At 33.4% G+C, this 12,622-nt stretch overlaps 1 protein-coding gene across 6 annotated transcripts in view; it reads right to left on the bottom strand.

Moving 5' to 3' along the window:
• Window positions 1-12,622, bottom strand: part of Ssbp2 (single stranded DNA binding protein 2) — a 241,525-nt gene that overhangs the window by 2,355 nt on the left and 226,548 nt on the right. For all 6 annotated transcript variants that reach the window (XM_070031156.1, XM_070031150.1, XM_070031151.1 and 3 more), the window contains 2 exons: window positions 12,038-12,066; window positions 6,206-6,304 (listed from right to left, as the gene is read on the bottom strand). In XM_070031156.1, coding sequence (XP_069887257.1) covers window positions 6,206-6,304; window positions 12,038-12,066 — 128 coding nt within the window. The remainder of the gene's footprint in view (window positions 1-6,205; window positions 6,305-12,037; window positions 12,067-12,622) is intronic.

Here is a 12,622-nt window from a genome sequence, read left to right as displayed (position 1 = left end):
TCACACCATTGGCAGAATTGCTAGTTCTTTAAACATAGGCTGTATCAAGAAAAATCTACTTGTTAAAATGCTTTAATAGGCCAAAAATTTGCTTCAGTTCAAAAGGCTAAGTTACACAGTTGAACTGACTCTTATAATGGACAACAGGGAAGATAGGGTGATTAAAGGGAGACTGCCAAAGAACAGAGATTCAGTCTAATAGAAAAAGTCACTCATTGTAATCTTTATCATGGCATAAACAAACAAAACACAACAAAAGCAAACCAAAAGCAATCCAAAACTTTTCAAACAATCATAGATAAGAGCTATTGAAATGGAGCTAACCCCCAACTTTGTGCTGGAGTGGGAATACACTTTCCTTACAAAGTGTGTACAGTCTCACAAATAATCTCAGTAACCATCAACTTAACTTTCCAAAGCCTTTAACTAAACAGAATTATACTTTGATATTTTATTCTCAGGGTCAAGAATCAACAAGAAAACAAACACTTATCAATGTTTTATTATATATTAAAAAATCAGAAACAGTGATAAAATGGGTACTGAGAAATTCTGTTTCTTACAATATTATTTATAAAAAGAACTTGTGATGAAATCAGTGCGGTCAGTTTTTTTGATGACTGAAACTATTCTGGGCTGTCCAGTACAACAGCCACCAACCACATAAAGCTTCTGACCTCTTGGAATGTCCTGAAGTGCTACTTAGAAACCAAAAATTTACAAGTTTATATAGCATAGCTAGACCACCAATTGTTATTTCAGAACAAAGATTTTACTGAGTATACTGTGCTAATAATTTAAAACAGCAAGATATTAAAGCATTTCAGAAAGGACCTCAAAGGAAATATTTGAAAACATTGCTGGGTAAGTCACAGTTAACTCCAAAGACCATCTCATTTAATATATATCATTAATAACTGGGATTTAAAATGTTCTTGAATCCTTTGCTCATATTATTATTCTATCTCATCATATGTCATGTAAAATTAGCAAATAGTTAAAATATAATAATCTTCATTCGAATATATATTATTAAAAGATGCATACATGTACATATAAGTGTGCACATAGTCTAATATCAAATATTTTCCCTGATTTTTATGATCCTTTAACACCAGGAATTGTTAAATATCTCATGTTTGGTATTTCAAATGTTATAAGGGAATCTTACAGAAGAATAATTGATTGATTGGGAAGTTAAGAAAAATGAGTATGGCCAGGGAGGAAACTGAGTAATGGAATAAGGTATGATAATAAATCAAGGACAAGAATCAGTCAGGAAGGATGGAAGCATTAGCTCCAAGAAATAACACTTATTATTATTACTTATCATTATTTTTCATAAGCATCTAATAAAGTACTATTTTGGGGTATAAATAACTGTAGAATGCTGTGCTTACCGTCTCTAGTACAGTTAAATAGGCATCAGTATATGCCAGCCAGGGTGTCTTTATGGCCATGCTATTTGTACTTGTAAACTGTATTCAGCTGCCTTTATTGACACTGCTTCAATTTCCTTGACACTAAAGGAAATCACAGAAGTTCTAGGAAACCTCACAGAATGTGCAAGCTAAAGAACTTTTTCTATTGATCATGATTCCTCAAAGTGGTAGCAAAGTGGCTTACATTTTTTTCCAGAAGAAAAGGAAGAGTGAGTGTTAAATGGAGCATCAGGCTTAAAGGCATCAAATATTCATGGTGCTCTGTACTGAGACCACACTCCAAAGTTTCTACTGAACCACAGCATCAATACGCAATGGCATACTGCAGTGTTTATACCAAAACATTGGGATATCCGATTGCCCTGTTTCAAAACTATTCTGTGAATCTGGTTTTCCTCAGAGGCTCTCACCAAGATATCACCAACATCATGGTTTATAGTTTATCTTTTAAAAGAAGTACCATAAAGGTATTATTTTAAACAGATTACAATTTATTTTACCTTAATGTGTAAACTATATTTTGATATAGCATGACAGTATGAAGTTGTGTTTTTCCCTTTCCTTTATGCAGTTTACATAACACAGAATCCAGTAGTTATTAAATCTTTCAACAATGTATATAAATTCTTGTTTCTAAACTTCAACAATATGTTAGATCTCACTGAATTTTTATGCCTCATTTTCTATATAGTATTTTATTTTCTTAATGAGAAATAAGGAGTAGCTAGCTGTTCTGCTTTGAAATAAACTGAGGTGAAATTTGTGTAACTGTATAAAAATCTGGGTTTGATGTGATTTCTTTATAATAGCAGAAACAGAATATTTCACCTTGTTTGTCACAAGGAAGTAATTTTTATGTAAATTAGCTCAAGGAATTAGGTAAGATATTTTCTTTACTTGAAAAGCATGCAAAACTATTTTATTCTGTACCTTCTAAAGCAAACATTTTACAACATTTAAACACTAGGGGGCATCTTTGTTTCTTGTAATAAAAGGATTTTTTGTAAGTCAGAAAAAGAGGGAAGTGGTGAAATGGGTTTTTTTTTTTGTTTTTAGTTGATATTTTGCTCTGTTGTTTACATTGGCTCTTTAAGTTAAGACGTAGGGTTGGGAGTTTTTGTATAATTAAATGAAGTAGCTTGGGTGAAGTGACTAGGATATAAATACTAAAGACACGTTTGCTCCCCTCTCAGACATCTTTTGTGGTAAAAAGTGATAAATCCTCATATGGCAGACTGCTCAAAAGTATGTGCTTTTCAGAGGAATGTATACTGAATATCAGAATTTAAATATTCACTTGTTGGAACTTTTTTCTTTTAACATTTATTAAACAGTATGTATTGTCTTGATTACAGTAAAGGTATCTTATTAGAAATAACTACCTTTTAGGTGGCAACGAATCTCCTTTTGTTTTTCTTCCTCTCACTGCGTCATCTTATTAAAAGGTCTAAGCAAAAATATTTGGTTGTAGATAAAGGAAGGTCTAGATGACACTGACCCTAGTCATAACACGGCTTTCTTCACTAGACAGATGAAAGGCTGGAGGGAACAGTTGCATGTGGACCTTCAAGGCTGACTACTGCCATGGGTTGTCTCAGGCTGCCATTCATTCAATTATTTTACTTTAACTTTTTGAATTTTCTGCTGGGGACAGGAAAGAGTGAAGATGGAGAATGCAGGGAGCCTTTGTTTTCTAACTGCTAACAGTCTGGTGTTTAACCTTCTTCTTGGGTTCAGGGACAGTGAGCCTTGGCCAGGAGAGCCAGGGTTTGGTTCCAACTGCTTGTGCTCTCCATTCTAAATGTATACTCTTACAACTGGCTCTGTTGTTTTGCCTGGACTAAGTCTGGTTGAGATTCAAAGATGAGGCTGGTATATATTTGGTATGAAGTAGTTCGTCAAGTCCTGTTATATCTGATTCTCTGCCCCACCTCCTATGAAGAACTTTCTGATGCCTGTTTAGAAATGGTTTCCCTTTCCAGACTGCTAAACCAGGCCAGCAGCAATCAGTGACAACAGTGAGAAGGAAGGAGAGAAAGGGAACTCTCTATGCCTGCCCATAAAGTTAAAATCTTGAGTAACTCTTTTCAAAATGTTTTCTTTCAATCTCAAATTAATAATTTCCTCTTTTAAAGCATTTGGTTAATATCTGTTCCACATTTATTTAAATTATTATATAGTTTTTTAACTGACAAAATCACACATATTTATAAAGTACTATGACTCTGATACATAAATATACCGCGTAATGTTCAAATTGGGTAAACATATCTCCTCAAACACTGTCATTTCTTTGCAAAAGAAACATTAAAAATCCTTCCTTCTAGTTGTTTTGAAATACATATCTAGCATACTAGAACTTTTTTCTCCTATCTACCTATAATTTAGTACCAATCTACCAACTTGTATCCGTTCCTCATACTTTCCTGGCTCTGGTAACCAACATTCTATTATTAACTTATATGAGATCAACTTATTTTAGATTCTACATGAGTGAGAACATGATGTATTAATCTATATTTTGCCTGCCTTATTTTACTTAATATAATGTCTTTCTCTGCTATACGTGCTGTCACAAATAGCAAAATTTAATCTTTTTTGTGGCTGAAGAGTACTCCATTATGTAAATATGCCACATTTTCTTTTTTTATTAGTTGATAGAAGCTTAGCTTGATTTCATTTCTTGGATATTATGAATTGTGTATTATAGCACTTATTACTTTAGTTATGTATGTAAGCATGTTTTCTTATTGGATTGTATCCTTTGGATACTATTACATTTATCCTAGAGTATCGTCCTTAACTTAGTGTTTTGTATATAGGAGGCTCAATAAGTGGACCAAATTGATTTGTTAGGTACTTCACTGGATTTTACTATGAAAAGTTAGAAAAGAAAGAGATGCATATCTGTAACTAGACAAGCACACCTAAGAAAATAGCTAATTGTACCATAGCTGTGAAGTAAAATAGTGAACAGAATCTAATAATAATTTCTGTAATCCTAAGTATTATGACTTGAACTACATAGTGTCTCACATTTTTCCTATTTCCTCATTAATTATGGCTAACTTTTTATATACCATATATCCTGCAAATAAAAACAAATGGAAAGATCAGTTTTTTCCTTTTTAAAAAATTTTTTTCTCTTTCTTTTTTGTTAGTATTCTTTCTCTCTTTCAATTAAAAAAAATCAAAAGTCAAAAGAAGTCTTGTACCACACAATGGCTGTTGGTTGAGAGCAAGAACTAAAAGAATCCACAAGGCACTCAATTTGGGGTTCCATTTAGAGAAATAACTACTCTAAGAGCTGACATTCAATTAGCCTTCAATTTATGATGGTATTACTTCTGGTAAAGATCAAGTTAGGCAAAATGAGGGGAGCTGTTTCTTCCAATTCTATCTGTACTCTGATAGATAATCCATAATAAATTTAACAATGGCAATACATATGTGGGACACTGATTCCATGAAGAACATTTCATTTAGGTTTTGAAATCTTTTATAGTATCTTCAAATCTAGTGGCTCTGCCAGAAAATGTCAGAAAAGATTTATCATATTCAAATGTGCTTAGCCACAGTTTTGGTAATTCTCACTCACTATGTAACACAATTAAAAAAATACTATACTTAAAAAAATTTCATAAGAGGGCTGGGAAAGTGGCTCAGTAGTAGAGTGCTTTCCTTGCATGCATGAGGCCCTGGCTCGATTCCTCAGCACCACATAAGTGGAAAAAAGCCAGAAGTGTCACTGTGGCTCAAGTGGTAGAGTGCTAGCCTTGAGCTGAAGAGCTGAGGAACAACACCCAGACCCAGAGTTCAGGCCCACAACTGACAAAAATAACAAACAAACAAACAAATACATAAAATAAAAAATCATAAGGATTTCTAATGTAAAGTAATGGTTAAAAATAAATGCTTTAACACCTTGTCTTTTAAGGGTCATTTCAGTGCCTAGCAAATTGCCTTGGCATAGTTCATTAAGTGAGTAAATAAATTTCATTGTTTTGCTTTTTGGTCTAGTCCACTTAGATGGAGATGGAATGATAGTTCTTAGTCTTAACACTACAATCACACTCAAAAATGATATGGGTAGAGGATTCAGGTTAACGTACCACAACATACTTACATAATATTTCCGCAGTGTTGCTAGGGATAGCACTGAGAATAGAATGGTTTTCCAATAACCTGAGACATTTTTTGCACCATGTCAACTTTTAAGAAGCATCAAATAGAGCCCAGTGATAGTGGCTCATGCCTGTAATCTTAGCAACTCAGTAGGCTGAGGATCATGGTTTGAAGCCAGTTGGGGCAGGAAAGTTCTTTAAACTTTTATCCCCATCAAAAAGTTAGAAGGGAATTCTTTCAAGTGGTAGAGCACTAACCTTGAGCAAAAAAAAAAATCTCCAGGGATAGCTCCCAGCCAGAGATCAAGCCGCGGGACAGGCCCCTCCCGCTCCCGCGCATGCGCTCATGCATCCACACACAACTGTATCAAATAGGCAACCTACTTCCAAGATGATTTTTCACAGTGGATGTTCTCTCTTAGAAAATTGATATTATGGTTTTTGTGACAATGCTCACAGTAGTAAAGAGGAAAAGTTTAATTTTTTTTCGAAGAAATATCACTTAAAAGTTCTAACTTTTAAAATCTCAACCTACTGAAGCCTAGATAAACAGCAGTAATAACAGTTCATGCATTTATTCTTATATTAGATATTCAGAAATGAAACCTGTAAATATTATATAGTCAAGACAATACTTACACTCTCACTCTGAAAAGGATTTAAGAAATTTCCCCCCATTTCGCCATCATCCCTTGGAGTGCCAGGTTGATTACTCAGGCTCATATTATTGGGAGAATTCTGTAAACAAGGCATTGTTGAACATTTTAATTTCCTTTTTGCATTGTACAGTTTAAAAAATTCAATGTGCAACAGCATCTCCAAGGACAAAGCAGAATTATAATTTTAATCTTAGATTGACTATGCAATTTACTTCATCTTCTGTGTCTTGACATGTATTAATATTTTCCCAAGTGAAAATTAGAAAACAAGCAAAATCCAAAAATAACCTAATACAACTATTTCTTTTTCAGTCTCAGTATCAACATTTACTCCATTCCCCGCTCTTGGTTCAGTTTCTAAGATTCTGGAGATTTAAAAAACTTTCCCACCAGGAGCATGGTGAAAAGAAGCTAACCATGTAGAAGCAACAGGAGTCATAAATTTCTTAGTAATTTTACTAAGCAAAGCTTGAAATTTCAGTGCTTTAATATATAGTTTCCTTTGATTATATGTGCAGCTTATAGCTATGATAATTTCAGCTATTTTGCATGAAACATAAGGAAAAGAGGATAGTAAACTTAACTGTAGTTAAGAACATCAGAAACATCTTTAGATTATTTGTGTGCTTTTAGAGGAAAAGGAGGCTAAAACATGCTTTAGAATCTTTTTCCTGTCATTAGTTTAAAAGTTTAAAAGTAGATTTACTTTAAATTCTTTTCTAAGACAAAATGGCTATGGTGACTATTGATATAATCAAACATGAAGTTAGTAATACACTGCTTTAGATTCCATTTAAATTTACCAGTCTCATGATTATTGTGCAGTCTGAATCATGTGAGGAGATTTAGTGGCATATTAGCCATGTTTATATAATATTACAACTAGGATGGAGGGGACTCTTTCAAGGCTAATTTATTGACTTGCAAAAAAATTCAGAGTTAAACATTTTTATTTGTTATTCCAAATGGAACAACAATATAAGGTTTTTCTAAGTCATTATAAGTTTAAATGTTTTGTACTGGAGTAAATTTTTACATATTTTAAAGGGGAAATTTGCTTGGTGAACTTTTATTCAACAAAAACAAGGTATACCTTAAACATTAACATTTTTTGGGGGTGGAGGGTCCGGTCCTGGGGCCTGAACTCTGGGCTTGGGCACTGTCCCTCAGCTTTTCAGCTCAAGGCTAGCACTCTACCTCTTGAGCCACAGCACCACTTCCGGCTTTTTTTTCCTGCTATGTGGTGCTGAGGAATCGAACCCAGGGCCTCAAGCATGCAAGGCAAGCGCTCTACCACTGAGCCACCTTCCCAGCCCTAAACATTAACATTTTATGAATGAGTTATACAAAATATTTTCAGTGTTTTTATTTCCACTTTTGATGCAGTCTCTTCCTAGTATGATGGCTCAGAATTAACACTCTTTTTGGAGGGTTAGAGTGGAGGATATATAAAGGTGTTGAAAGGAATATTTAAAGGATACAACATAAATTGGCTAGTATCAGATCTCTGAAAGTCATACTTTTCCTGCTCACAGCGCCACCTTTGAAAATCTTGATTTGAAAAGGGCAAAATATCTTGTTTCATTTTTTACCTGAAGTCATTTCTGCAAAACGTTGTGCAAACAAGAAAAGTTCCTCAATGTGGAGTCTTAAGGAGACAGGCCGTCTACACTCATTACAATCATGGAGTGACATGATGAAGAGACAGGCAAAAGAGCATCTGGGGAAGATGCAGGACAGTGGCACCCAAACTCAACCCAAAGCAGGTGGTGACTGATGAGTGTGATAATGAATCGCATGCATGCTTTTTACTGTGATTATATGTGTTTTCAAGGTCTCCAGTGGAATTAATCATCAAGGCAAGAACATGATGCACAAAAGGAACTTAGGCTGGTTATAAAGGTAAAGATTAATTTTAGATACGTTTGTCACAGTTCTTACATAGGTGAAGAAAACTTTCTCTGTTCTCTAAGAATTTAGCTTAAAAGAGGATTTCAGTCATCTCATTTTTCAAGAAATTTTTTTATTAAGTTCTGCTTTACCCTTTCTTCAAGCAGGAAAGATTTCCTCTTAGCTAAATTATGAGAGCATATGTGAATGCTAAACACTTTTATTATATGCCTAAATAATATATCATATACAATTTCCTCTGTCTGTTATTTTTACTTTTCTGGCCTCTAATTTTGTCTGGCTAGTATTCTTTCAAATCCTCTCTTAATTAATAAGTTATTTTTCCTTTTTCTACACTTAAAAATATGCCCAAACTTTCTGAACCTCTTTGCAATTCAAAAATGTTTAAATTTCAAGTGAAAAAGTGAGCTTCGAAACTTGGTCTTCACCTTTAATCATAATAAAACAATATTATTATTGGAAGCTCTTCTGAAGACGATTTTAAATTTATTTTTCCACAGGCTGTCAGGAATGAGTTCATAGAGTGTTTTGATTATGCTAGACCCCACAACAACAAGTTGCAAGGAATTCTCCTCATGGATACAAATGAACTCAAGCAAGCACACTGTGTGATCTATATTGTCAATTATTCCCATGTGAGATCACTCAGAGGTATCAAGGTTCTGGAGGTGTGAAAGCCTCAGATTCAAGACTTTTAAAAAATCATTTAACATAGTATGATCAGATCTTGCTTTCTTATGAGTTTTTTCTCTTTAAATTAAAAAATATCAAAGTTAAGTAGCTAAATGTGAGTGGCAGAATTTTTTTAGGTGCTTTCCTTCTAAGAAAAAAAATCATATACTTTTGTCTATTCTACTTCCTAAAATAATTCCATGGGAAAGCAATTTTCATCCATTGATTCAATGGGTGACCTTTTTAAGTTGAAAAAGGGATGAGAGGAGTTTTGAATTTTAGTAAAGAAGTGGCATCTAAATTAAGGATGAATTCTGCACATTGAGAAAGAAATAAATGACTTTAAACAAATAATCCTCAATTGATCAAGTAATGATTTCTGCAACTTTTTATTTGTGGCTTTAAACTCAAAAACACAATACTAAAATAGTGTTGTCAAAGTGCCATTGATAATCTTTTTTTGTTATTACTCATGAAACATTGTGCTAATTAATGAAAAAGAAAATATTAAGTGTATATAGTATTTCACATGTTCACATTTGATTCAATAGCCAGGGAATTATTTTGCAGTCAAGGAAACCAAGCCTAGAAAAGATGAATACATTCTCACAACTTATAAGTAGTAGGAACACATGAAATTTGGAATACACACACACACACAATACTGATGCTTGACAAAATGCATGTTCATAACTGATGGGTTAGGAAGATGTACCTCAAGACCTAAGAGAATTTGAACAAAATTACTAATCAGTGATAGCCAAGAGTACCTTCCAAGTCACAAATGATAACTAGAAAAAGATTGGGGTAGAAATGAATGACACCAGGAAATGAATGAGACAAGTTCTTGAGGTAGATGGAAAAATTAAAGAGATGGGCACAGTGGAGTTAATAATTATGTATACCTTGGAGTAAAGGACTAAGGAAAAAACAGTTTATTTGTGAGTGGCAAGACACAGGGACTGGGGAAAGGAGTGTGCAAATACATACAGTGTTGCTAAGAGAAAAGTGACTATAGTACCACAGACAGAAGTGCTATCCGCCATCTCAGCCAGGTTAGAGACCAGAGCCAGAGAAACCAGAGTAGGCACAGTGTAGAAATAGGCTCTTTAGAAACTCATTCGAAGCAGATGCCACTAGTCTTTTCTAGCACATTGGTAAGTGGCATACTTACTACTTGGGGGACAATTCTAATGTCAATCTGAGTATATCCAGACTTTGTAAAAATGTTTATTTGGTTTCTTCAGTTACATTATGCTTCTTGAGAACGATGACCATAATTACGCTTATCTTTGGATTTTTAGAGTTCAACATAATGTATTCATGCATTAGCATTTACTTAATAAAGGAATGTCTGCCTAAGGAAAAACCATTTGAGGACAGAGACTATGTTTACATTTAAAGAAGTCTTTTACATCTCCCCGCAGTAGGCAAAGCAATACTCAGTACACAAAAGTACACAGTGGATGGCCAAGTAATGTTTAGAGAATAAACAATACTTCAGCCAGAGAATGTTACCAGCAACAGACATAGTACAGTAGAGGACACTTGAACATAGGAATGAGAAACAGAATTCAAGGAACAGCAACTGATTTGCTATAAGAGCAGATTAAAGGATAGCATTTAGTTAATTAAACTCTATTTAAAACTATTAAAATGTGTAATAAATTATATAGTACTTCCCATATAGAATTTGGTTTGTATCTCTCTAACGAAAGTTATGGGTTGTTGATGGTAATTTAGAAAGATGGCCTACAGCATTTGTATGGTCCTACTCCTGTGCAGTTAAGAATCATCTCTTTCTTATTGTTGGAGATCTTGTTCAAGTGGTACAGTGCCTTCTTAGCAAGCATGAACCCCTGAGTTCAAATCTTAGGACTACAAAACATCATCTCTAAATACACATGTGTCAATATGACATTAGATATTTCACTGGAGACCTTAGGGGAATTTTAACTAGTTCAATTGTTAGAAGTTCCCTGAGATAGCATCTCACTTGTAAGACCACCTCTTAGACAGAAGGTGCGTATATATCAATATGGGGTATCTCAATCTGAAAATAGGCTTTCTGGATACTGTGTTTCACAGAGGTAAGCACTGCTCATTGTAAATATTTATCTTCTGAAAAACAGACTTTTCTGATTGTTTCTAAATATATTCATTCAAAGGGTACAGAGAACTTGTGAGGACAAACAGTCAGATAATATAGGTACAATGTCACTTGTAAATTTTCTTTTAGCTTAGAGTCTTAATTAAAAATATTCTATAGTTCAATCTTATTTTCTTTTCCCTGGCATGAGAAAACTTACATTATTATACAGGAATATAAATTTGAAATAGAATTAAAAGCAAAGTCAGCCTATAATGATTTCCTTTATTTACTGGTTTAAAATACACTTCTAAGAGTCATTCTACTGATAGCTAATAATTATTTCTTATCAAGCATTCTAAATATATTTGACTCTTAGAGAGTTATTTTAAATCCACCATGATTTAAAAAAGCATTTTGATATTTCTCACAAAATAAGGCATTTTTACCGAAGGAATAACTTTAGATGTTTTTAAAGAGGAAAAATATAGACATACTTTTCTACTTTTTACTTTTACTCTAATTACTTTCATGCTCTATTTTGTAGATTTATCTGTTTTCATATTACTTAAGATATGATTACATTTTCGATGAGTAAACTGTTAGTGTACTGTAAAAATATGTTAAATCTTACCATGATTATACTGGTAATTGCTTAGATGTCAATCATGTGTAATATGTCCTAAATATGAATCTTAGCATATTTAGCACTTTTGAACGATTCATATTACCCATTCCTGCAGATTACATACATCAATATTGTACTTGCCAATTAATCATATCTGAACTTCTATTTTCAGATTTTGTATGAAAACAAAATTAATAAATGTATTCTAATAATTCTTTTTTGTTGAAGTTCTGTTATTTTCTGGACAGGGTGTCATGTTTTTGACAAGTGCCATCTTTGAACAGTTATCCTCCAACCTCAGGCCCTCAGTAGCTGGGATTACAGATGTTAGGGCTGCCATCATTTTGCTCAAAAATATACTCAAACCTGGATCTCCTGCTAGCTGCCCTGAGTAGCTGGGATGTCAGACATAAGCCACTGTGCCTGATTCAAGTTACTTTAATGATATTAGTAAGAGTTCCACGAGGAATAAAATATAGATTAAAACAACATAAAGAATAAGTAGTACTCACCTTGGAAATACTGTCCATATCTCCTGAGCCTGAAGGGGAAAAACATGAAAAGCAATCCCTTGTTACGTAAGATTTATAAATTAAAAACTACTGCAAGATAAATCATCAGCAACTGATGGTTAAAAAAAAGGCATTTTACTCTACTTCCCAATCATCTATTTGTTTAAATGGCAGGATGGAGAATGTCATTGCTATCATAGATTCTTTAAAGTGAAATATTAGGACATGTATATGTGCTATTTCTCTACACATTTAAAAATGTATATGCAATATATAAATATAGATCTCAATATATTTTCTGAAAACGATGTTGTAAATCTGATAAAACATCAAAGGAAATTTACAGCAACATTTGATAATATATCAAGCTATATTTTACTGTAATAACCTAAAGCAAAGTATCTTTAATAATATATTTAAAAATGGACAGTAATTAATATCCATGGTAAACAAATGTCTCCAAAAGATAGCTTTTTAATTTTTATTCCTGAGGGAAATGATCAATACTGTTTTTCTTACATAAAAAGTAAGCTTCTCAATGATACATCACCTGCCTAACATGCATGAAGCCTATGTTTAAGCCTC

The sequence above is a fragment of the Dipodomys merriami genome, unplaced genomic scaffold (assembly GCF_024711535.1).
Source record: "Dipodomys merriami isolate MVZ:Mamm:240054 unplaced genomic scaffold, mDipMer1.0.p SCAF_20, whole genome shotgun sequence".
NCBI lineage: Eukaryota > Metazoa > Chordata > Mammalia > Rodentia > Heteromyidae > Dipodomys > Dipodomys merriami.
The sequence above is the reverse complement of the archived record's forward strand: the minus strand, read 5'-3'. Positions and strand labels throughout refer to the sequence as shown.